This window comes from Papio anubis, chromosome 4, assembly GCF_008728515.1.
Source record: "Papio anubis isolate 15944 chromosome 4, Panubis1.0, whole genome shotgun sequence".
Classification (NCBI taxonomy): domain Eukaryota; kingdom Metazoa; phylum Chordata; class Mammalia; order Primates; family Cercopithecidae; genus Papio; species Papio anubis.
In genome coordinates, this window is record NC_044979.1 from 141,837,449 (window position 1) to 141,863,349 (window position 25,901).

At 52.0% G+C, this 25,901-nt stretch overlaps 3 protein-coding genes across 9 annotated transcripts in view; 1 reads left to right on the forward strand and 2 right to left on the reverse strand.

Moving 5' to 3' along the window:
* Nucleotides 1-6,349, forward strand: part of TECPR1 (tectonin beta-propeller repeat containing 1) — a 39,418-nt gene extending 33,069 nt beyond the window's left edge. For all 5 annotated transcript variants that reach the window (XR_002520900.2, XM_009202600.4, XM_021935667.2 and 2 more), the window contains exons 23-25: nt 3,777-3,883; nt 4,008-4,127; nt 4,287-6,349. Coding sequence is in view for 4 of the 5 variants with exons in the window: in XM_009202600.4 (XP_009200864.3) it covers nt 3,777-3,883; nt 4,008-4,127; nt 4,287-4,400 (341 nt within the window). In the remaining variant the exon portion in view is untranslated. The remainder of the gene's footprint in view (nt 1-3,776; nt 3,884-4,007; nt 4,128-4,286) is intronic.
* A 2-nt stretch (nt 6,350-6,351) lies between these two features.
* BHLHA15 (basic helix-loop-helix family member a15) lies at nt 6,352-10,510 on the reverse strand. The gene is made up of 2 exons (XM_003895721.5): nt 10,260-10,510; nt 6,352-9,536 (listed from the first exon to the last, which is right to left on the reverse strand). Exon 2 carries the CDS (start codon nt 9,480-9,482, stop codon nt 8,901-8,903), a length of 582 nt encoding a protein of 193 aa, XP_003895770.1. The 5' UTR covers nt 9,483-9,536; nt 10,260-10,510; the 3' UTR covers nt 6,352-8,900.
* A 1,571-nt stretch (nt 10,511-12,081) lies between these two features.
* The window catches only part of LMTK2 (lemur tyrosine kinase 2), a 111,128-nt gene continuing 97,308 nt past the window's right edge, over nt 12,082-25,901 (reverse strand). For all 3 annotated transcript variants that reach the window (XM_021935663.2, XM_003895719.4, XM_021935664.2), the window contains 3 exons: nt 17,983-18,115; nt 17,506-17,748; nt 12,082-16,227 (listed from right to left, as the gene is read on the reverse strand). In XM_021935663.2, coding sequence (XP_021791355.2) covers nt 16,199-16,227; nt 17,506-17,748; nt 17,983-18,115 — 405 coding nt within the window. In that variant the 3' untranslated portion in view covers nt 12,082-16,198. The remainder of the gene's footprint in view (nt 16,228-17,505; nt 17,749-17,982; nt 18,116-25,901) is intronic.

Consider the following 25,901-nt stretch of genomic DNA (forward strand, 5'->3'; position numbering starts at 1 on the left):
AACTAATTTTTGTGAGTACAGAGTGGGTGTATATATTATGGGGTACATGAGATGTTTTGATACATAATATGGCATGCCATACATAATAATCACAGCAGAGGAAAGGGAGTATCCATCCCCTCAAGCCTTTATGTTACAAACAATCCAATTATACTCTTTTAGTTATTATTATTATTATTATTATTTTTTGAGATGGAGTTTCGCTCTTGTCTCTCAGGCTGGAGTGCAGTGGTGCGATTTCCGCTCACTGCAACCTCCACCTACTGGGTTCAAGCGATTCTCCTGCCTCAGCCTCCCAAGTAGCTAGGATTACAGACACAGGCCACCACACCTGGCTAATTTTTATATTTTTAGTAGAGGCGGGGTTTCACCATATTGGCCAGGCTGGACTTGAACTCCTGACCTCAGGTGACCCACCCACCTCGGTCTCCCAAAGTGCTGGGATTACAGGCGTGAGCTACCACACCTGGCCCTCTTTCAGTTATTTAAAAATGTACCATTAGCCGGGCACAGTGCTCATGCCTGTAATCCCAGCACTTTGGGAGCCCGAGGTGGGCAGATCACTTGAGGTCAGGAGTTTGAGACCACCCTGGCCAACTTAGTGAAACCCATCTCTACTAAAAACACAAAAATTAGCCAAGTGTGGTGGCGCGTAAGTGCCAGCCTCCCAAAGTGCCTGTAGTCCCAGCTACTCAGGAGGCTGAGGCAAGAGAATCACTTGAACCGGGGAGGAGGAGATTGCAGTGAGCCAAGACATGCCACTGCACTCCAGCCTGGGTGACAGAGCAAGACTCTGTCTCAAAAAATAAAATTAAAATTAAAAAATAAAAAATAAAATGTACCATTAAAAAAATCTTTTTTTTTTGAGATGGAGTTTCACTCTTGTTGCCCAAGCTAGAGTGCAGTGGTGTGATCTCGGCTCACTGCAACCTCCACCTCCCAGGTTCAAGCGATTCTCCTGCCTCAGACTCCCAAGTAGCTGGGATTACAGGTGCCCGCCACCATGCCCAGCTAATTTTTTTGTATTTTTAGTAGAGACGGGGTTTCACCATGTTGGGCAGGCTGGTCTCTAACTCCTGACCTCAGGTGATCTGCCCACCTCTGCCTCCCTAAGTGCTGGGATTACAGGCATGAGCCACTGCGCCTGGCTCTGTTGTTTTTTGACTTTATAATAATGGCCAGTCTTGCAGAAATCGAATGGTATTAATATCTCAGTGTGGTTTGGATTTGCATTTCTCGGATGATTAGTGGTGTTGAGCATTTTTTCATATGTTTGTTGGTCATTTGCATATCTTCTTTTTTTTTTCTTTGAGACAGAGTTCTGCTCTTGTTGCCAGGCTGGAAAGCAGTGGATGCAATCTCGGCTCACTGCAACCTCTGCCTCCTGGGTTCAAGCGATTCTCCTGCCTCAGCCTCCCAAGTAGCTGGGATTACAGCCATATGTCACCACACCCGGCTAATTTTGTATTTTAGTAGAGACGGGGTTTCTCTGTGTTGGTCAGGCTGGTCTCGAACTCTCGACCTCAGGTGATCCGCCCGCCTCAGCCTCCCAAAGTGCTGGGATTAAAGATGTGAGCCACCACGCCCAGCCGCATGTCTTCTTTTGAGAAATGTCTATTCATGTCATTTGACCACTTTTGGATGGGATTATTGGTTTTGTGTGTGTGTGTGTGTGTGCTGATTTGTTTGACTCCTTCTAGATTCTGGTTATTAGTCCTTTGTCAGTTGCATAGTTTGCAAATATTTTCTCCCATCCTGTGGGATGTCTCTTTACTCTGATGATTACTCCTTTTGCTCTGCAGAAGCTTTTTAGTTTAATTAGGACTCCTTTATGTATGTTTCTTTTTGTTGCATTTGCTTTTGGGATCTTAGTCAGAAATTCTTTGCCGAGCCCTTGAATAGCTTTTCCTAGGTTTTCTTGTAGAATTTTTATGGTTTTAGGTCTAGATGTAAGTCCTTGATTCATCTTGAGTTGATTTTTTAACACGGTGAGAGAGACAGATCCAGTTTCATTATTGTACATGTGACTTCCAGTTTTCCCAGCACCACTGATTGGATAAACTGTCCTTTCCCCAATTTCTGCTTTTGTACGCTTTCTCAAAGATCAGTGGGTTGTAGATATCTGGCTTTATTTCTTGGTTCTCTCTTCTGTCCCATTGGTCTATGTGTCTATTTTTTTTTTTTCATAAAACAGAACAAGATTACATTTCAATTTACAACTTCTGTATAACCAAAAAATAAAACACCACAGTAACATGAATGAGAAAAAACATATTTGCAATTCTAGACAAAATGTTATCCTCTTTAATCATAAATGAACCCTTCAGAAATCAGTACAAAGAGACTAACATTATAAGGGAAGTGAAAATAAAAGGAACAGAGGAAAATGGAATAGCACAAATGAGTTATAAGGCTACATGAAGACGATCCAGTTAACGTTAATAACTGAGAAAGCAATTTCATTATAAGTTACATTATCGATCCTTACAAATATTGATTATCTGATGTTTGTACAGCTTTGGGAAGTGAAGAATTCTCACATACTGGGGAAACTTACTCTAGTCATGGGGAGTTTACTCAAAAATGTAGATTTTTGCATAAACTTGGCCCAAACAGTTCCAAACCATATGAATCACTCCAACAAAGTAATCAGATACACACCCACGCACATACACATACCTATTTACTACATAGAAAATGTGTAAGTAATATATCATCCCCAAAAACTACTTAGGTATCAACTGGTGTATAATACATTGGCGGGGGGTGGGCTATGTGTCTGTTTTTATAGCAGCACCATACTGTTTTTGTTACCGTAGGCTTGTAGTATAATTTAAAGTCCAGTATTGTGATGCCTCCAGATTCATTCTCTTTGGTTAGAATTGCTTTGGATATTCAGGCTCTTTGTGGGTTCCATATGAATTTTAGGATTTTTTTTTTTCTAATTCTGTAAAAAATGATGACAGTATTTTAATAGAAATTGCATTGACTCTGTAGATTGCTTTGGGCAGTATGGTCATTTTCATGATATTGATTTTTCCACTGATTCATCCCATACTCATCAATCCATGAGCATGGGATGCATTTCCATTTGTTTCTATCATCTCTGATTTCTCTCAGCAGTGTTTTGTAGTTCTCCTTGTGGAGATCTTTCACCTCCTTGGTTATATACATTCCCAGGCATTTTGTGTTATTTTTTGCAGCTGTTGTAAAAGGGGTTAATTTGATTCTCAGCCTGGTTGCTGCTGGCATGTAGCAGTGCTACTTATTTGTGTGCATTGATTTTGTAACCTGAGACTTTCCCGAACTCATGTGTCAAACTTAGGAGTCTTTTAGAGGAGTCTTTAGGGTTTTCTAGGTATTTGATCCTATCATGGGCAAACAGAAACACCGTGACTTCCTCTTTTTCGATTTGGATGCCCTTTCTTTCTTTCTCTTGCCTGATTGCTCTGGCTAGGACTTCCCTTGTCCACAGTTTCTGCCTCAGCAGAAAGAGGATCAGGACGCCGGCCGTGCCCAGCACAATAGGGCGATTATGAGGCTTGGGGGACGCCCTGAGTATGCAGAAGGCAGAGCTGGCTGCAGCCCAGGCTCCTGAGTGTGGAGAAGTGGAGGAGGCTGTTGCCCTGACTCAGGGGCCAGGACCCTCCTGCCTCCCCGGCAGCTTCCCAAACTCTGAAGTGGTTAGAGCGGGACCTGGCCACTGGCTGCTGGGCCGCACGGGCAGGAGGGGCCAGGAAGGTCTTTCTCTTTATCTTCACTGCTTCTTTCCCCAGGAAACCTGTGGTATCGCCAGGGGATCACGCCCAGCTACCCGCAGGGCTCCAGCTGGGAGCACGTGTCCAACAACGTGTGTCGAGTGTCCGTGGGGCCTCTGGACCAGGTGGGGGTGCTCAGGGGGTATCGGGCGCTTGGGGTGCTCTGGTTCCCTCTCTGGTCTCCCCCATCCCATGCCCAGCCGTCCCACGGCAGCTGGGGCTGAGAGCTTCATGGGGTGTGTGCTCCAGGTCTGGGTGATCGCCAACAAAGTGCAGGGCAGCCACAGCCTGAGCCGGGGGACGGTGTGTCATCGCACGGGCGTGCAGCCCCACGAGCCCAAGGGCCATGGCTGGGACTACGGCATCGGGGTGAGTGGGGGCCATGGTCTGGGGCTGTGTGGTCACCTTGTGTCCTGTGGGACCATCCCCTGGGACCTGGGGTCTGGGTTGGAGGGAGGCCCCCAGGCAGAGCCCCTCCAGGATCCTGGAGTCCCCGAGTCCCCTGGTGACACAGCTCTCTCCTTCCAGGGAGGCTGGGACCATATCTCTGTCCGGGCCAATGCCACCAGGGCCCCCCGGAGCTCGTCCCAGGAGCAGGAGCCAAGTGCCCCGCCAGAGGCCCATGGCCCCGTCTGCTGCTGAGGCGCCCCCACGCACCTAGATGCAGTGATGGTGCCCGGTTTGGGCGATCAAGGCTGAGCCATTCTTGTGCTGAAGTGTGTACTGTGAGAGCGATGTCGCCCTGGTGGACTCTGGAGGGAACCTGGCCCCAAGGCTGCGGCCACTTCACAGGCACTGGTTGAGACGGCCCCGAAATGTGAAGCTCCACGGACACTCCTGCACATGTCCCCGTCTGCGAGGAGCCCTGGTGGTGTGGGGCATGGGGTGGGAGTGGCCTCCCACCCTTCCCTTCCCCTCTCCCTCCTGCCTTTCCAGGACTAGAACCCAGAATCTGGAGCCCTCCAGGAACACCGGGCCTGGGGCAGCAGAGCCCAGGATGGAGCCCGCCTGAGCCGGCATCTCAGACAGCACCCGGGCCCCGCCACCCCTGACCAAGCGAGACGGCTGTGGGGCTCAGGGCCTGTTTACCACATGCAGTGACCATTTCCCAGAGCAGGACTTGCAAAGAGGCTTTCATTTCAAAAGTGAAGGAAGGAGGCCGGGCGCCGTGGCTCACGCCTGTAATCCTAGCACTTTAGGAGGCTGAGGTGTGCAGATCACCTGAGGTCAAGAGTTTTGAGACCAGACTGGCCAACATGGTGAAACCCCATCTCTACTAAAAAAAAAAAAAAAAAAAAAAAAAAAAAATTAGCTGGGCATGGTGGCGGGCACCTGTAATCGCAGCTACTTGGAAGGCTGAGGCAGGAGAATCGTTTGAACCCAGGAGGCGGAGGCTGCAGGGAGCTGAAATCGTGCCGACGCCCTCCAGCCTGGGCGACAGAGTGAGACTCCATCTCAAAAAATAAAAATAAAAAAAGTGAAGGAAGGAGACAGCAGATCGGAAATAACACTGGAGTAGATGGGATTGGATGGGATGTTCTCTTCCCTGAGGGGGCCGGGGTACCAGACAGGAGGCTGGGAGAGGATGAGAGGCTGCCCCGTGGCTGGAGGCAGTGTCCGTGTGCGCAGTCACCGTCACCAACCCCCTTTCAGCCCCTTCCCCAGACGTGCTGGCGGACAGGGGCTTCTTGGATCAGATCATGTTGTAGGGGGTGCAGACTGCAGGCTTCTGCGGGGAGCAGGACTGTGTCCGTCAGCGGTGGCCATGGGGTGTGCACACGGATCCTCAGCCCATCCTGCACATGGAGCAGGGCACACAGTCACGCTCCATCCTGTGGCGAGAGCCCGGCCCGGCCAGGCGAGGCAGAAAGCGTCGGCCAAGTGGCCCCGACCCATCCAGCGGCCTCTCAGCTGCTTTTTACCCCTCTGTGCCCCATTTGGGGGTTTGCTTCCTCCACCTGGACACTGCCCGGGAGGTCATCAGAGCCCAACCCCAGGCTCTGCCCGGTTGGAGAGGGGATGACTGTGCCATCACCTGACCTTCCTAGGGTCCTGGTCTCACTGTCAGCAGGGGGTCCGTTGTGTTTGTACAATATGGGGTTTGTCACCCAAAAGCTGATGCTGAGAAAGGTCTCCCTGGGGCCCCGCCCGCCGGCATCTGAGAGACCTGGTGTTCCGGTGTTTCTGGAAGTGGGTCGCAGTGCCGCCGGCTGGGAAGCTCTCAGATCAATCACGGGAAGGTCCTGACAGTGGCAGCCACCTGGAACCACCCTGTCCTGTCTGTTTACATTTCTCTATCAGGTTTTCTTTGGGCATTACGGTTTGTTCCCCTACAACAGTGACCTGTGCATTCTGCTGTGGCCTGCTGTGTCTGCACGTGGCTCTCAGTGAGGTACGGGGAGGGCGTCACCCTGCAGAACGGCAGAGCGACACGTCCTCTCGCTGCTGAGCACCAACTGTTTACCTGCCCAGCATCACTTCCTCAGATGCTTTACTCAATAAACATTTCCCCTGGAGTGTCCATGCCCTGGTGTTTTTATCGATAACATTGATTGATTAAAACGTGTAGTTCCCCACGTGCCTGAAGCAGACATTGCCGTGAAATCTTTTATTTTTTGTTTTATGACACAGCATCAATTTCATGAATACTTTGAGAGGGCCATTAGAAAAAATAAGAGCCAGTTTGGGTCATTTGAGAATCATTTTCAGCACAATTACAGCGGGGGCACGGGCCGTGCGGCTCCGGCTGGGTTTTCCCAGACGCAACAATCACGGTTCTGGCTTCTCCGCGGGTGGGGATGGGGATCGCGCCTCCGGAGCTCTCAGGGCGTCTGTCTGCCGAAGGGTGGGTGCGTCCACAGCCCCGGGGGACGGTGCGTGGGTCTCTCACCCACTTATGCGGGGACTTGAAGGAACTCAGCCCGATGGCCGAGGCAGGGGCTCCCCACAGGATAAAAGGATCCAGCCTGGCCTTAGGGTCCAAGAGGAGGGCCAAGGGAGTGGGCCTGGCCCCTGTCCCCTCCTCCTCGAAACACTGGACACCCCGAAGCGAGACTATGGTTACTGAGTATCCTGTGTGATGTGGCCTCAGGGGAAGAAGGACTGGCTGCTTGGCCCAGGTCACCCTTTAGGAAGCAGAGGAGGTGCGGGTGCCAGTTCAGGGCAGAAAGAGCCACTGAGGCCATTGTCCTGAAGGCGGTGACCCCCAGGCCCTCCTGCTGCCCCCCGGGAAGCCCTGGGCTGTGCTAGACACCGGGTCCAGTCTTCGTCTCCTGGACCGAGGCTCTTCTGGGCTTTTGGGCTCAGCTTGTCGGTCCATTCAGCAAGTTCAGGGGCGGACTGAGCCCTGCTCTGGCCATGGCTCAGCCGGAAACAAGAGCTGCCAGGTTTGTAGCACCTGAGTACCCCCGCTGGTGAGGTCTTTGTCATCTTGAGTCCCCACTGGGCAGGTGTCCCACAGCAGGGGAGCCCTGAGCTCTCGCTGTTCCAAGCTCCCACCTGCATCCAATCTCAGCCCACAGTGGTGGACCACCCTGACCTTCCAGACTGCCCCCTCCCAAGGGGCAGACCCAGCATCCCGGAGTCCTCACCCCGAGCTGTGCTGAAGGGCAGCCGGGGCGATAGGGCCAGGACCAGACCAGGCCTCTGATAAAGTCTCATCGAAATGAGACCTGTGTGCCCGGGCCACCTTAAGGGGCCCTGACCAGGAAAATCAGGCCTGAAGCTGCCAATGCCAGATACTCAGGGTACCTGTGTCCTTACGTGGCTAGGCGTGACCCCAAGCCTGCTGGTACATGCAGCCTTTGGCACCACGACCCCCATCTTGGGGAGGGCAAGGCCACCTGGTGGGGACGGGCCAACCAGGGCCCTTGGTCTCAGCTGTGGCAGCCACATCCCTGGGCCAGCTTGGCCCTGAGGGCCTTCAGGACATCTCTGGGCAGAGGCATGAGGGAGGGGAGAGCCAAGTGGCCAGGTCCGGCAGAGCCAGTGGGGCAGGAACGCCCAGCAGAAGGAAGCTGGGCTTGGGGCAGCAGAGACGTGCCAAGCCGCCAGGCCCAGCCATGAGGATGAAGTACCTGGGTGGGGGAAGGGATATACCTGCCACCCCAAGGCTCCACCAGGCAGAGAGACCCAACGGGCTGCCAACTCAGACCAGGACCCAAGCACATCGTAATGTCCTACAGACACAGCATGGTGCCAATTATATGATAACCCCACATCAGTGAGAATAAGTAACGGCAGTGGCGGGGGCTGGAGTGGGGCATACTTGGTCCCTGCGCGGGCCGGGGCTGAGCAGGAGGCCTCAGAGCCACTCTTGGGGGGCAAGAAAGAGCCTTGGGGCTTCTCTCCCATGCCCAGAAGGGCTGCACCAGGAACACCCAGCCCTGTCTCCTGCTCCAGCTCCACAGCACCCCTCACACCCTGCCCCAGACCCTCCACAACCAGGCACAGCCTGGGGTCACCACATCCAGGAGCCCTCACTGGGGAGGAGGGAGGAAGAGACTCCAGCTCCTCCCCACTATTCAACCTTTGAGGATGAATTTGAGGTCATCTGATTAGATTTGCTGGCAGCTCCAACCATCTCAGATTGGCCCCACTCCCTGAGTAGCCTTGGGCTCTGCCAGGCTTGTCCCGGGCCTCAGTTTACCCCAAATGCGGATGCTGAGCCCAGGCCCCATGTAGCCCTACAATGAAGGTTGGAGGTGGGGGTCCCTTGCCAGGGCCTTGGCTTCGGAAAACCTGCAGGTAACCCTTTTCCTGGGATCTCCCCTTGCCCTGGAGGAAGTCAGGGTGAAGAATCGTTGGTGCCAAGGCTAAGGAGGTTTTTCAACTTTTCCTCCTTTTCAAGGAGACTGCCTGGCTCAATGAAAAATCCAGATCTGCCTGGGCCCTACCCAAAGGCTTGGGCCTCACGCCGCTCTCCAGGGCCACGGCCTCAACTAGGCCACTCGCTGGTCCCCAGTGGGGCAGGAAAAATTGCTCCAGGGAAATGGCTGAATGTTCGGGGGAAAATGGAACCGCTGAGGCCGCGTCCTTGTGGGGTGTCCCCGCCCATTTGGGGCTCGCGGCTTGGAGGGACTGGGGCTGGGAGGAGCAGGCCAGGCAGCCGCAGCCACTTCCACCCCCACCCAGGGCTGGGCGTTAGGTGCCCTCTCGGAAGCTGTGGATCTGGGTGGAGTACCTCTGCAGGTGGCCCTGGGGCTGGGCCTCGGTGGCCCCCAACGTGCCCCCAGCCGCCTGCTGCTGCTGCTGCTGCTGCTGCTGGTAGTGCTGGTAGAGCTTGGGGCCCGGCCCCTCCAGGCCCGGGAGGCGGCTGCTGGACATGGTCAGGATGGTGGCCGTCAGTGATTTGATGTAGTTCTTGGCCAGTGTGAGTGTCTCGATCTTGGAGAGCTTCTTATCGGCGCGCACGTGCGGGATGACTTCACGGAGGGCCTGGAAGGCGTTATTGAGCTTATGCATCCGCTGTCGCTCCCTCTCGTTGCTCTCCAGCCGCCGCTGGATGCTGCTGTCACGACGGCCACCGGGTCCCGAGGGGCCTGGACGCCTGCGCCCGCCCTCGCCCCTCGCCCCTGCTGCGGCCCGGGCCGGCCGGCTCCTCAGACCCTTGGACGGCTCTGGCCCCGGGTTCGGCAGGGACCCCTCTGGCGTCCCCTCCCCAGGGGTGGCCTCTGTGTGCTGCACCGGGGCCCGGCGCCGCGGGGGCCGGTTCTTGGTCTTCATGGCCCTGGACTGGCTGTCCCAGGAGGTGGCGGCGGGGAGGTGAGGCCCTTGGAGCTGAAATCCAGAACACAGGACACTCTGTGGTCACCCCCACATGGCCAGGGGACCCTCTGGGGTGCCGTCCCCGGCAGCTTCCTACTTGCTGACAACAATGGTACCAGGGGCAGGGGGTGGCGCTCCGCGACTGGAGATCCTTCTGTTCACACGCTTAGCCCTGGGCTGACCCCACCCCACGCCCCTGCTTTACCTCATACAGACCTCTGGAACCTGTCCCTGTCCCTGCGTCCCCCTTCCTCCTGGGCGACTCACCCTGACCCCTAGATCTTCCTCTGGCCTCATGCCCCTCACGGCCCCCCAGTGCCTCCTGAGCTTGGTGACCTTTGACACTTTGCCTAGACCACCCTGAGACGCGTCCCCCACCCTAGCTTAGGGGGCGCCTCTGCCGGAGGCGGCACTGACTCCTTCGCCCCGTGGGCGGGCAGTGACTCCAGCCACCAGGCTCTCGCTGTCCTGCCCCGCTGGACGTGACACGTGCAGGGACAGCACTGGGGCCAGAACCGCTGCGGACATGGGGCAGCCGTGGAGGTCAGAGGTCGGCAATGGCCAGGGCCTGGCGGCAGCCCCCAATCCCACCACGTGGATGGCCCCCGTGGGGGCTCCGGACAGACCAGAAGTCCCCTACCCGGGTTTCCCCCCAACCCCCACAGCCCCGCCGCCAGGTCCTGCCCCTGGGTTCCCTCCCCGCGGCCCCACCCGAGTTCCCAGCTCCCGGGTTACCTGGGGATCCGCGGCCGCACGCGCCGAGGCTGCCCACGGGGGACAAGGACACGTCGCTTTAGCCGCCCCGGGCGGGGCCGCGGACGCATGCAAATGAGCCCTCGGGGCGGGGGCGGGGCCGGGGCGGGGCCGAGGTCCGGGTGTCCCGGGCTGGCGCGGGCAGCGGTGGCGGCACCTGCGGGCAGGCGGCCGGCGCCTGGGGCTTCCAGACCAGGTGGCCGCGCAGCCCCGCCCCCAGCTTCCGCCCCGCCCCCAAGACAGAAAACCTCCCCCGCCCGCCTCTCCCCATCCTCTCCCTACAGTCCCCCCACCCTCGTCCCCCCAGACAGCCTCTCCCACCGCCTCTCCCATCCTCCCCCGACAGCCCCCCACCCTCGTTCCCCCAGACAGCCTCCCCCACCGCCTCTCCCCCTCCTCCTCCTATAGCCTCCCCTACCCGCCCCGAGATAGCTTCCCCCTATCCGTCTCTCCCCATCCTCCCCCTACAGCCTTCGCAAGACAGCCTGCGTCCCCACCTCCCCTACTCCCGTCCCCCGACAGCCTCCCCACAACCTGCTTGTCCCCATCCTCCCCCTCAATTTCCACCCGCACCTTCCCCACTCGCCTACCCCACATCTGTGCCCGAGACAGCCTCCCCCCCCCCGCTTTCCCCGCCCCCCCCCCCCACACAGCACCCCCGCATCCATGCCTCCCGCGGCCCTCCTTCCCCGGCCTCTCCACTCCTGGCGGGGCCCCGGGCCCATTCCGCGGATGGGGAAACAGGTCCCTGGGAGCAGCCGGACGGAGGGGCAGCCCCGGTTCAGGCTCAGCACAGAGCCCAAGTCCCAGGAGCACTCCGGGACGAGCCGCTCCGCGAAAACGCCGGCATCTCCCAGGGGCTCCCCCGCCCCGCTGCCCGGGATGTTTAGGGGAACCTGGGGCTCCTACGGGCTGGGGGCGGACCCCGAGTTGGGGGTGGGGAGGCCGTCCATGGGAACGCCTTTTTTTTTTAAGACGGAGTTTCGCTCTTGCTGCCCAGGCTGGCGTGCAGTGGAGCGAGATGATCTCGGCTCATGGCAACCTCCGCCTCCCGGGTTCAAGCGATGCTCCTGCCTCAGCCTCCCGAGTAGCTGGGATTACAGGCATGCACCACCACGCCCAGTTAATTTTTGTATTTTTAGTAGAGACGGGGTTTCTCCACGTTGGCCAGGCTGGTCTTGAACTCCTGACCTCAAGTGATCCACCCGCCTCGGCCTCCCAAAGTGCTGGGATTACAGGCGTGAGCCACCACGCCCAGCCAAAGCAGCACCTTGCTCAGGGAGGGACCATTCGGGGCTGCTAGGGGTGTGGTGACTGTGAGTGTCACGCTGGCTGGCAGGCCAGAGCTCCACACTCATGGGTCTCGCTGCCCTGTCTCAGTACTTCTGGGTGGGGACTCAGAGGGGCCATGGTGGGGTGGGGTGGGGGGCCAGGGGGTGGGCACAGAAAGGCTGGCTTGGAGCCAAGGTTAGTTCTTCTCTTGGCCTAGAGCTCATTTGAGGCTGGGCCAATCGAGGTCTTTGGAAATGAAAATGCTTCCGAAATTCATGAGTGCAAAGGCATGGATTATAGACATGCTTCAAGGGGGCACGAACACTAAACAGGTTTGGTTTTCCAGTGGTGACACAAAGCTTTATGTCCTCAGGAGTGCAGGGAGTTTAAGTCTGTCCCGGCACACAAGCTCCAAAGGGACCAGGGCAGGGGCCCTCGGCACAGGCTGTGGGCGCTCCCAGCAGGGCAGGGCCAGGCCACCCACCCAGGTCCTTGCACATGGACAAAACATAGAAGAAAAGCGGCAACAGAGTTTATAAATATATAACTATATTTATTTTGAATATTAAATAGTTTTTAAATTACAAGCAATTTATTGAATCACACTATGCATCAATATACAGTAAAAATCTTACAATTTAAAAATGTACACAATTTAAACTGGAAGTTCATTGACTGTTATATTGCCGGGGACCTTTTTTGCCTGTGTTAAAGAGACAGCAGGGAGGCCTGGGGGATGTGACGGCCCCCTACATCCTCCTCTGCAGACGGAATCCCATGGTGGATCCATACACCAGCCCCACGATCAAGATCCCGCTCAGCCCACTAAGCCTGCGCGCTTCACCAGCACGTGTCCACACCCGTCCAGCTGATCTTCACAGGCTGCTGGTAATTCAATACTGTCGACGCATCTTTAAGAATTTTTTTATAGATGAAAGAGAATGTTCTTTGTTAATAAAGACTTGAGCCAACCCCATTGCTACTTAGGAATATTGTTTTGGAGATTTCCATCAGAAGTCACTGCGTACACCCATTCTTTTTTTAAGGCTACTTCTCATAAGGCTCACGTGTTGAAGCCACTCTAACAGAAGCCCAACCTTTGGCGTCTAACCCTTGGTTCACTTCTGAATTTTCAGATGACGGGCTGAGTCGGGGAAGAGCAGGCGCTGCCCTCCTTCCACCGGGGCCCTGGGGACAGACATGCAGTAGGTCCTTAACTCTACAAACACCCTACGGGGAACAGGAATAAAAGGAGGGGTTCCGAAAGGTCTTTTACAGCAGCAAGACATACCAAGACTTTTCTTAGATAAACCCATTTCTATAGAAACGATCGAACCTGTACATTTAAAAATAGCGCGAACGCTGTTTGCAATTCGGCTTGGTCGAGCTTTCTGCACCCTTACGGGGAATGGCTTGTCGTCCAGACACACGGGCCAAGTCTCAGAAGGGATTTGGGGAGCACTTTTTCTGTGTTGCCCTTTCTGGCTTATTGACAGAGTCATTTGAAAAGACAAATTCGCATCTAGCTAGGAAGGAAATGAAAGCTAGATTATTTTTGTTATAGGATTTAAAATGTACAAACTCCACCAAAATAGGTCTAATTCAGATTGATTCTGGGTTGCTACCCATAGAAGGCCAGAAAATATGCTAACCTTCCCCCACATCATCCAGAGAACGCCACTGATTTATTTCATTGCACAACTTATTAGAACAAGTACGTTTTGAAAACCCACCACTGATAACCAACTTATTAGTTAAAAAATAACAAAACAAACAACAAAAATCTGACCTGAACACAGCACATGCTGACATTTCAAAAATGGGCTGGAATTTTTATTCTACTTAAATTTCCTGTGTATTGCTTGGATTTCAAAAAAACATGTTAACCCACGTGTTGATTATAAATATAAAATCTCGCCCCTCCATGCAACACCACACTAAGATCCACCACCCCCCCAAACTCAATGTATAAAATGCTTTTTTGGCAATTAATTATGAGTGACTCAAAATAAATAAAAATGGGAATTATGAAAATTTTTTTTTTTTTTTTTTTTTTTTGGAGACAGGGTCTGGCTCTGTATCCAGGCTACTGTACAATGGCATGGTCTCAGCTCACTGCAACGTCCATCTCCTGGGCTGTAGCCATCCTCCCACCTCAGCCTCCCAAGTAGCTGGGACTACAGGTGCACACCACTATGTGCCTGGCTAGTATTTTTTTTTCTTTTCTTTTTTTTGTATTTTTAGTAGAGACGTGGTTTTGCCATGTTGCCCAGGCTAGTCTTGAACTCCTGGGCTCAAAGTGATCCGCCCGCCTCAGCCTCCCAATGTGCTGGGATTGCAGGCGTGAGCCACTGTGCCCAGCCAAAATCTTAATCCTAGTGGAAAACTGACAGCCCCAGAAGGTCAATAAATGTACTCCAGGCTGACACTGTATAACACGACGACGGATTCCATGGAGCTGCATGACTTTGGTCATTAAATCTGAACTGCTTAAACCTGCAGTTGAAAGTAGTATAATCACGTCTCGTTTCTCCTCAGCCAAGACTAATCTTAGATGTAAAAACTGAGAAAACTCAGGAAGTCCCCACAGCAAGAATTCAGTCATGACAATTTTGGCAAAATCATCTTCTAATGCCCTGTTAATTACAAAAAAAAAAAAAAATTCGCGCATCCCGAGAGCCAGCGGTGCTCCCCGCACAGCCCAGGCGGGCACCGCGTCCACCCCATGCCTAGACAGGAGGGGACTCTCTCCATCCTGAACTTCTTGCTTTGGAAAGTTATTGCTTAGTATAAAAAATGAGAGGAGTGGGGCGCAACTGGCAATGAAGGTCATTTGCTGTGCACACTCTGGCAACGCCCACCTGCATTTTCCACTAGGACTCAACTTCCTTCCGTGTACCCCAGGCGGCCCCTGCATGGGTCTGGAGAGTGCCCCAGGTTGCGCTGGAGTCTGGAAACGTATCAGCACCGGAAAATATGTGGGGTGAAGAGTGAGTGTGAGGGGATTGCAGGCCCGAGGACCCCCGAAGGAACGGGTGCCTCCCCAGCACGGCTGTGCTGCACCAGCCACGGGGGACTTTTTATGTCAGAGCAGAACTCAGGGAGGGAGGCCTGAGGTCGCCTATGACCGCTGGGGCTCCTGCCGACGTGATGAAGCTACATTGGGAGCACTCGGGCCCTTTCAAAGCCAGAAGAGAACCTGGGGCTTAATGCAGAACGGAGGGTCCATGAGATGAGTCCCGGGCCACGCAGGACCACCCAAGTCCCCGATCCGGACTATGTGTCAGCTGCTGATGCTCTGCCGTCGTCCCTTGTCTGTCCCCCTTCACAGCTGCAGGATGTGGTGTTATCTCATCCCACGCAGATAACCTGAGACTGGCCAGGCCCAGCTGGACGTGACACGGAGCGGCTCGGAGAAGATTCGGCTGTGGAGTTTTTTTAAAGCTCAAGTCCCCGCCACCTGACGTGTGCACGCATCATCACCTCAACCCGTCCTCCACAGCTGGCGTGCTCTGCGGACATGTGTCTGCCTGAGCTCCCCGGCTTCTTGCAGGAAGGACGGGAACACGGAAGCTTCCCAGGAGCCTGGCCTCCGAAAACCAGGCAGAAGAGCTGCGCGGAGGGAAGTGGTGCGGCGGCCCCGTGCGGGGTGCAGCTCTCCCGACCCGCCACCCAGCACGTCCCCAGGGATAGGCCAGGTCCATCTGAGGTCTGGGGCCACAACCTGCCGGTTTTTACCAAAAGGGCTTTAAAAAGTGGGACGTGGGGTGGGAGAATGACAAGGAGAGGCTGCAAGACCTCTCAGCTCCTCAGAGAGAAGCCTCACTTGCTGCAGGGAAGCCGCTTCATCAAGAAGAGACAAAAATGCATTCGATTCCATCAACAAAACAGTGGTATTTTGGACTCATTGAAAATATTTCCTATATGAACATAAAACACTAACATTCAGAATCATTTATCATTTATGAAAGAGTACCATATGTACAATCCCAACAATCCTAGACACAGTAGAACACTCAAAATATTTAAGCTTTACAAGTACCATGCAGCGCAAACTATAAAACAGAAAAAAAATCAAACTAGTGGATAGCATCAGCTTAACCTGCCTCATTTTCCTTGAATAATTTAAGATTCTGTACAACAATGGAGACTCTCAGAACATTTATCCACAGTGCAATTACAGAAAGCAATTCGTGATTTCTCTAGAAATAATAAATATGGCTCACTGGTGACCATTCCCCTCGCGTGTCCTCTGTGGTGCCCACACGTGGGCCGGGATGTACAGGCGTGGACGCAGAGACGCCCCTGTGGAAAGCACACACGCGGCGCGCATAGCTCCACACACGCATGCACACGGAGGCTGCGCCCCTGCCTCCCCCGACGGCCAGCGCGGGAGCACTGCCTGGGAGGCCGCGGGTGCCTGGGGCACCGAGGGATGCTGGCTCCCGGACACAGCCTCGCTCCCCACCTGGGCTCCCGAGGGCCCCGCCTTGAACGCAGCTCAGAGCCGTCTCCCTCTTCACCTCTGGATTCTTCCTCCCAAGCTCGTATCAGCAAATGGCGAGTGGATGTCGCTGCTCGGGCTGAGGGCGCAGGGGCGCCGCTCCAGGGGAGCAGCCTCGGACCCGAGCGTGCGCGTTGGCAGCCACCTAGTCCTTTTCTCCGTCTTCGCTGCTTCCTATTGAGGAGAGAGGAAGTGAGACGACAAAGCTGGAGTTTTAAAATGATCAGACAAGAATGGCGTGGACGGTGTGTGCGCTGCACCACGGGAACAGAAGCGGGTGCTTTGAGCTCAGCACCGCCTGAGCCGCCCTTCCTGTCCTTTCCTTCAGAAGCAGCAGCTGCCCGACGCTCCCACCAACACATCTGCTAGGCTCAAATGCCAGATGGGCGCTAAGGGTCAGGGTGCAGAAGAAGTCAGCTGGGATCCACACATCTGCCCCAACACACTGGCAGGTAGCAGGTGTTATCTAATCGTCACAAATGAAGCTTAGCGCCGATGCAAACAAAGCCTCTTTGTATTCCATATTCATTATTTGATCTGTAAACTTCCAATCAAAAAATGAGCTTATTAACCTTTATCTTTCAATCTAGTGACAGGGAAAGAAGGCTCCCTATGTTCAGATACCTCCACTTCAAACAGCCCCTGCCCATTCACCCCACCCTACCCCTGCGAGCCACACCAGGACCAAGACTCAGTAGCAAAACCAGCGTTCCAGGGGCAGCACCAGCGGGCGTGTGGGCTGGTCCCAAGGCCAGGGGTCAAGTGTTCTTACGAGGCTGCAGAAGAGTGGGTTCTCTCTGGGAAAGGAGAAGAGCGTGGAGGGGGACTATGCAGCCACAGGAGAAAAAGAGGAGACGGTGCACAGCCTGGGCGTTTCTGGGACCAGAGCCCCTCTGCCTCGGCCTGGCCCCACAGGGTGGACAGTAACGAGCCTGAGCGTGACCATGACAAACAGGCAGGGGCATGGCCCCGAGAGCACGCTCAGGATGCTGGCAGTGTTATTTATTTTAGAGACAGGGTCTTGCTCTGTCACCCATGCTGGAGGGCAGTGGTGCAGTTACAGGTCACTGTAGCCTTGAACTCCTGGGCTCCAGCATTCCTCCCACCTCAGTCTCCTGAGCAGCTGGAAGTGAGGGTGCACACCACCACACCCGGTTAATTTTTTAGTTTTTATTTTTTGTAGAGATGGGGTCTCACTATGTTGCCCAGGCTGGTCTCACACTCCCAGGCTCAACTGATCCTCCCACCTCAGCCTCCTGAGTAGCTGGGATTACAGGCAGAAGTCACTGCACCCAGCTGATGATGGGAGTTTAAAAAAAACGAGTTTGTAATCGACTCAGCAAATGTGAAGAAGACATGAGATTATCAAGCCTGCAAGACCACCGTCTGCCCAGCTGCAGCGCCCCACCCCCAACCCCACACCCCCAACCCCCAGCACGTGGCGCCTCTCACCGCCCTGCTCGATGTCCGAGTCGGTCAGATGTGTGAGGGAAAAGCTGGCAATGTTGGCGGGAGAGATGGAGAACCGGGAATAAGGCGCCGAGTGCGGCCAGCTCTGCTCTGTGCTCCGGGCCGGTGGTGGTGGGGAAAAGTACTTGGATGTCTGGAGAGAAGGCTTGGAGCTGAGCAGGTTACTTGTTGTCTTTGACATAAAAGGATCTGGGGAGAAGTCATCATCCCACTCAAAGCCGCCACCTAGAAATAAAAAACAAAACCCCACCCTTTATCACCGCGCGATGAGGCAGAGGGGGAGGCTCTGTGCAGGTGCACCCTGCGGGTCGGAAGACAGCCCGGCCCAACTGGCAGATGGCAGCGCTGTGCCCATGTCAGGGGGGCGTCATTAAAGCAACATGGTAAGTTACCCTCAAAAAACCTTTACATGACTCAATTTTTCAGTTTCCCTTAAAACTAGTCAATGACGTGAAATACCTTCTTCGTCGGTGGAGCTTTCGGAGTTGATGCACCTGCTCAGGTAGGGAGAGCCTGAGGCCGGGGCTGGGCCACTCAGGTCAGGGCCGCACGCCTCTCCTCCACAGGGCCCCAGCTCTTTGGTTGGGGTCTCCTGAAAAGCCAAACAGAAACTCCCGTCAGCAAAGGCCTGCTCACGGGAACCCCATGTGACCGCTTCCCCACTGACAGGCGCATCGGACTGACAGACTGAGAAGTGAGCGTCTCAAGACAAGGGCGGCTCCGGGCCTGGGAGGACAGACAGACACAAGGCCCTGTCTCTCCCTCGTCCTGCAGCTCTGACCTCGGCGGAGGCATGAAGCAGCTCTCTGAGGCTGCAGAGAAGCGCAGAACAGCAGGAAGGTGGGGACGAGCGGCAGCACTCAAGATGCCACCCGCCAGCACCAAGTGTGTCGGCTTCTCCTCCACAATCCCCTGCCTGGACTCAGCTCAGCCCGGGATCCAAAGTGGGCACCACCCTGGACAGAGTGCTCCGGGAGAAGCCCTTAGTTCTGGCTTCGGAGCAGGAAGGGGGTCTTGTGATGCTCAGAAAGAGAAGGGGGAAATTCCAGCTTTCTTCTTTTCTCTGTTCTCTTGCTCTCCAGTCCCAAGCAATCCCGGGGCAACAGCTGTCTATAATCCTGGGGACCATAAAGCCTCCACTCCACTGGAGGACTGTGATCCCGAGTGGGAGGGGACCCTCACTGGGTTTTTCCCCTTCTGTCCTCCCACTGCTTGGCTCCAGACGTGCGTGCAGTTGCAGGAAGTATGGCGCATCGTGTAACTAAAGCCTCAAATTTCTAGCTAGGGGATCAGAAAGGAGAGGCCCAAAGAACTGCAAGTATCAGGGACATAACAGAAGAGGGAGGAGCTGAAAAAGGTGACCCTATGAGGCTGTTGGGGGGCTCCTGCGCTTACCCCTGAGCTGTGCGTGGTAGATCTGACTCTGAACACACCAAAGCTTTGAAAATGAACCTCAGGGGAGACCGGGGTGGAGTGCGGGGCACACACATGGGGCAGGTTCAAACAGCACAGCGAAGGCTTTGAAAGGGGAACTGGGAACTGACACTGAAACCACAGCCCACAGAAGGCTACTTGGAACTTGTGGCCTGCGCCCACGGGGTCAAGGCTTGCTAAGATAAAAATATCAACATTATTCACAGCATTTAAACACGGCACAGACTGCCTAACATGATAGGAGGATCCAAAAGCTAAACTTATTTTGCATTCAAAAAACCAGGAACACCTCGATTTCCCTGGGAAAAGACAATCAACAAGTGCCAGTGTCACGGTGCCACCAATGTTGGAATTATCTGAAAAGGGACTACTATAAAAATGCTCCTACAGCTAAGGGGAGACACTTACCATGAATAGAAATAGAGAAAATCTTAGCAAAGGAACAGATGATAAGAAGAATGACAAAAAAAGGCCGGGCGCGGTGGCTCAAGCCTGTAATCCCAGCACTTTGGGAGGCCGAGACGGGCGGATCACGAGGTCAGGAGATCAAGACCATCCTGGCTAACACAGTGAAACCCCGTCTCTACTAAAAATACAAAAAACTAGCCGGGCGTAGTGGCGGCGCCTGTAGTCCCAGCTACTCGGGAGGCTGAGGCAGGAGAATGGCGTAAACCCGGGAGGCGGAGCTTGCAGTGAGCCGAGATTGCGCCACTGCACTCCAGCCTGGGGGCGACAGAGCGAGACTCTGCCTCCAAAAAAAAAAAAAAAAAAAAAAAGAAGAATGACAAAAAGCCAAATTCAGAAGAGAAAAGTACAATAACCAAAATCTAGCAACTCAATGGATGGGCTCAACAGCAGAATGGAGATGACGAAGGAAATCATCAGGGACCTTGAAGACAGAGTAACAGAAATCACCCAATTCAAACAAGAGCAAGAAAAAAAAAACCTGGAGGAAGACAGGACTAGAGCCTCAGAGCCTGTGAGACAGGACCTCAGAGCCTGTGAGACAGGACCAGAGCCTCAGGGCCTAACCCTGAAGTCCCAGGAGGAGAGGAGACAGGAGGTGGGGCAGAAAAAGTACTAGAAGAAAATAATGCCTGAAAACTCAGATTTGGTGAAAGATACAAAACTACAGATTTAAGAAGTTTAACAAAACAAAAATGGGATAAATACAAAGAAATTAGGCCGGGCGGGTGGCTCACATCTGTGATCCCAGCACTTTGGGTGGCTGAAGCAGGAGGATCCCTTGAGGCCAGGAGTTCAAAACCAGCCTGGGCAACATAGTGAGATGCTGTCTCTACAAACAATTTAAAAATTAGCTAGGTGTGGTGGTGCACGCCTGTAGCCCCAGCTACTCAGCAGGCTGAGGAGGGAGGATTACTGGAGCCCAGGAGTTCAAGGGTGCAGTGACCTATGATCACACCACTGTATTCCAGCTGGGTGACAGAGCAAGACTCTGTCTCAAACAAAACAAAACAAGACACACACACAAAGAAGTCCACCCTCAGATGCACCATAATCAAACTGTTGAAAGCTAAAGCTAAAGATCTGAAAGCAGCCAGGGATAAAAGATGTATTACAGTTCGAGCATCCCAAATCTGAAGACCAAAAATCCAAAACCTTTTGAGCACTGATATGGCACCCACAGTGCTCACTGGAGCACTTATGATTTCAAATTTTCAGATTTAGGATGCTGAACTGGTGAGTATAATACAAATATTCCAAAATCTGAAAAAACCAGAAATCTAAAATGCTTCTGGTCCCAAGCATTTCAGATAAGGGACGCTCCACTTGTACTTCTAGGAGAATGATCTGAGTGACTGCAAATTTCTCATGAGAGACCGTGGAGGGTGGAAGGAAGTGATACATTTTTAAAATGCTGAAAGAAAACAATTATCAACTCAGAATTCTATGCTCAGAGAAAATAGGCTTCGGGAATGAGTGTGAAATAAAGACAGTCTTAGACGGAAAAAAACACTAAGATAATTTATTTAAAAATAAAAGGAATCCTACAAAAAAATTTTTTTTAATAAAAAAGAGAGAAAAGAAAAGCTAGTTAAATTTCTTTAATTAGAAGGGAAAGGGTCCCAGAAGGAAACCTGGAACATCAATAATGAAAAACAACAGAAGGACAGGAAGCCCTCCAGATCAGAGAGTTCCACCTCCTCAGAGTCAACCAACGAGGACAGAAAACATTCAGAAAAGACAAATAAGACATAACAGTACAACAACAACAACAACATAAATAATACAGTATAACAACTATCTTCATAGCATTTACAGTGTATGAGGTATTACAAGTAATCTAGAGATGACTTAAAGTCTGCAGGAGGATGTGTGTAGGTTATATGCAAATATGACGCCATTTTATATAAAGCACTTGGGCATCCTCTAATTATGGTATCCAAATTATGGAACCACCACTTCTTGGAAACCAAGGGACAACCCCAGAAATGATCTCAGTAGAGATCAGTGACAAGACCGCCCGTGCATAGCCACACCTGTGCATACTAAGTCCTGCGGTTAGCCTTGTGGAACCCACATATACCAAAAGTCAGCCCTCCGTATCTATACACAGGTTCTACATCCCGAGAATACTGTGTTTTCGATCTGTTTTGGGTTGAAAAGAAGCCATATTTAAGTGCACCCACATAGTTCAAACCCATGTTGCTCCAGGGCCAACTGTAAAATACTATTCATTTCCTCTTGAGTTTCTTAGAATGTGTTTGATGACAGAAAGTCAAATGTGTTGCATGTCTGAGGGGTTATCAGTGTACATGTATGCAACACAGAAGAGCATGTCAAGATGGGGACGGAGGGCAAAAGGTCTGAGTGACAGAAGGGTTTCCACATTCCATCTGAAATATGCAAATATAGATTCTAAGTAGATTGTGAGAAGTTTAATACATACATTGTAACCCCCAGAACAACCACTACCAAAACTACACAGAGAACAGTGTATAAAAAAAATTGAAAAATTAAAATGTAACACTAAAAATGTTCAATTTATTAAAAAGAGGAAGAATAGAAATAAAAATAGAACAAATAAAATGGTATACATAAATCCAAAATATAAATAATTTTATTAAATGTAAATGATCTAAACATACCATTAAAAGGCAGATTTTTCAGAAGAGTCTTAAAAACCCCACGTAATTATAAGATCTACAAGAAACTCATAAATATAATGATACAGGTAGATTAAAAGTAAAAGGATGCAAAAGATACACCACACAAACATTAACCAAAACAATGTGGCCAGGAGCGAGTGGCTCACACCTGTAATCCCAACACTTTCGAAGACTGAGGCGGGTGGATCGCTTGAGCTCAGGAGTTCAAGACCAGCCTGGCCAACATGGTGAAACCCCATCTCTACAAAAAATACAAAAATTATCTGTGTTTCCTGGTGTGTGCCCACAGTCCCAGTTACTTGCAGGGCTGAGGCAGGGGGACTGCTTGAGCCCAGGAGGTCAAGGCTGCAGTGAGCCAAGATCATACCACTACACTCCAGCCTAGGTGACAAAGTGAGACTCTGTCTCTGAAAAAAGAAAGCTGGAGCAGCTCTGTGAATATAAGACAAAGGAATACGGAAGGACATTACGAAAGGATAAAAAGGTCAATTCAGCAAGAAGATATCATCATTCTAAATGTATATGCACCAACAGAGCTGCAAAATACAGGAAGCAAAAATGAACAGAAATGAAAAGAGAGACAAATCTAAAATCACAGCTGGAGCCTTCAACAACCTCTCAAGTATGCAGACAAATTGACAATGATAGAGAAGAACTAATACCATCAACAAATTAACTCTGACATTTATAGAACAATCCACTCACCAAAACCAAAACACACACTCTTTCAGGTACATGTGGAATAATTCACCAAGAAAGACCACATCCTGGCTCTAAGATAAACCTTAACAAATTTAAAAGCATTGAAACCATATTAAATGTGTTCTCTGCCCATAACTGAATTAGACTGAAACTTATTTATTTATTTATTTATTTATTTTGAGACGGAGTCTCGCTGTGTCTCCCAGGCTGGAGTGCAGTGGCGTGATCTCGGCTCACTGCAAGCTCCGCCTCCCGGGTTCACGCCATTCTCCCGCCTCAGCCTCCCAAGTAGCTGAGACTACAGGCGCCCGCCACCACGCCCGGCTAGTTTTTTGTATTTTTTTAGTAGAGACGGGGTTTCACCATGTTAGCCAGGATAGTCTCGATCTCCTGACCTCGTGATCCACCCGCCTCGGCCTCCCAAAGTGCTGGGATTACAGGCTTGAGCCACCGCGCCCGGCCAGACTGAAACTTAATAATGAAAAGATACGATAAAATCTCCAACTCTCAGAAATTAAACAATATACTTATTCAACAATATATTAACCGATTATTAGTAATTATTAACAATATATTAAACTATATTATTCATCTATGCTCCCAAGAGGAAGTCTTACAAAAAACTTTTTGATCTGAATGAAAACAAAAATTCACACATTAAAATTGGCTGGGCGCAGCTACAGTAGTACATAAAGGGAAATTTATAGCATTAAATTATTAGAAAAGAGGAGGCCAGGTGCAGTGGCTCATGTCTGTAATCCCAGCACTTCAGGAAGCCAAGGCAGGCAGATTCACCTGAGCTCAGGAATTTGAGACCAGCCTGGGCAACATGACGAAACACAAAATACAAAAATTAGCCAGGCATGGTGGTGGGTGCCTGTGGTCCCAGCTACTTCCGGAGGCTGAGGCAGGAGAATCCCTTCAGCCTGGGAGGCAGAGGTTGCAGTGAGCCGAGATCACACCACTGCCTTCCAGCCTGGCGACAGAGTGAGACTTCGTCTCAAAAAAAAAAAAAAAAAAAAGGGAAAAGAAGTAAGGACTTGAATCCTAAGCTTTTCCCTTAAGAGTCTAGAAAAAGTAAAATAAATTCAAAGCAAGGAGAAGGAAGGAAATAATAAAGACAAAGCAGAAACCAATGAAATAGAAAAGAAAAAAAAATCCATGAAAACAAAAGCAAATTTTTGGAAAGATCAACATCAACAAATCTACATAATCTCTTCCAAACACTATCAGAGAAGGAAATACTTCCCAACTCATTTTATGAGACCACCATTAATTACTGATAACAAAACCAAAGACAGTGCCAGCAAACAAACAAAACACAAACCGACCAAGGAAACCTAGGTGGAGCCCACGAATGTTACTCCTCAAAGGTGGAGAGCGGGAGCCTCGCAGACAGGCTCTCACTCTGCCGCCCAGGCTGGAGTGCAGTGATGCAATCATAGCTCACTGCACCCTCAAACTCCTGGTTTCAGCAACCCTCCGGCCTCAGTCTCCTGAGTAGGTGGGACTACAGGTGCGTGCCACCACACCTGGCCAATTTTTAAAAAATGGGTTCTTCTTATGCTGCCTAGACCAGTCTCACCTCCTGGCCTTAAGCAACCCTCCTGCCTCAGCCACTCAAAATGTTACGATGATGGGAGTGAGCTACTGGGCCCGGTCTTCAGGGCTTGTTTACAGTATGACTGATGAGGCTGGAGGGAACTCTGTCGCGCTAATTGCAAATAAGCATCATTACCCGCTACTTTTGTCTCAAGAACACTGTGCAACTGAGGAAAGACATCGCAAGCGCCAACAGTTGAACGCGATGCCAGGCTGTAGATTTTAAAGGTGCATGCAAGAGGCGGCAGGGCTCAGCGGTGAAAAGCTCGGTGCTCAGTCCAGGAGACTCCAGTCAAGCCCTAGCACTGCTACTCACTGGGGCCAGACCCTGTGCAAAGTCTACCTACTCTGAGCCTCAGGGTCCTCTCCATGAAGATAGTGACAAACACCCCCACATGGGGAAGCAAAAGAAGACTCAATGTAGAATAATAACTCAATGCCGGCACCCACAGACTGTTCACCAGCCTCTACTACTTTACACAGTAAGCGCTGGTTAAGTATATGCTGAACTAACAAATAGTGATAAACCAAGAAACAATGCTGCCCAATCCCATGAACACTCAGTTAAAACTCTGGAGCAGGATACTTCAACAGCTTAAAAACGATACAACTTCAAAACCAGCTCATTAAGAAGGAAAGCAGGAGCGAGAGGAAACCCTCAATCCTCAGCCTGAACGCTTGGTGGCTGTCGCTTCAAGGCACGCTGCAAGAGACGCATAAGCAAACAAATTTCAGATCATCAGAAAGATTTTCCTCATTTTCTTCTGGCCCTGACCCACCTTCCGACTCTCTCTGACACTAACTTCCTTGTCAAAGCCTCGCGTCTATTAAGCATGTCTAGTATTTGATCTCTGTACCTTCCATCCCGTAACCAGTGTGCCCTTGTCACAAGTCTTCATCTTTTGCAATTCTGCTCTGTCTTCTAAAGCCAGAAAAACTTAACATCCTCCACAGACTTCTGCAAGAGGCCCACGCTCTGCGGCCCCAGGGAGCTTTCTCCGCATGCTGCTTCCACTGGGGCCACGTCCCTCTCACTACTCCAGCTACCCCCAGGCTTTCAGGAAGTGGGGACAGCGTGCTCCCTAGCTCCTACCCGCACTGCTCACCGAGCACAGTTGACAGTTCCATCCCACCTATAGATTACCCCATCCACGGAGAAATGCAGTAATAATCCCAGTTCACAGAGATGGGGAAGAAAGGGCTATGTGGATGCATTGAAAACAAAACACAAACCCGAGGGGCCAGGTGATCCCTTCTCCCTTCCACTCTTACTAGAAAACGGCAGCTTGTTTTCCCAGGCTCCCTGAGCTCAGAGGCTCCTGAGTTCGAGATCTGCCTAGGAACCACCTGGGGAATGAAAAGAGAAAGGCGGCCTCTTGGCCCCTCTCACAGATTCAGGCTCAAGAGGTCAGGCTGAGCTCAGGAGGCTACTTTTCTTTTTTTTTTTTTTTTTTTTTGAGACAAGGTCTCGCGCTGTCACCTAGGCTGGAGTGCAGTGGTACAATCCTG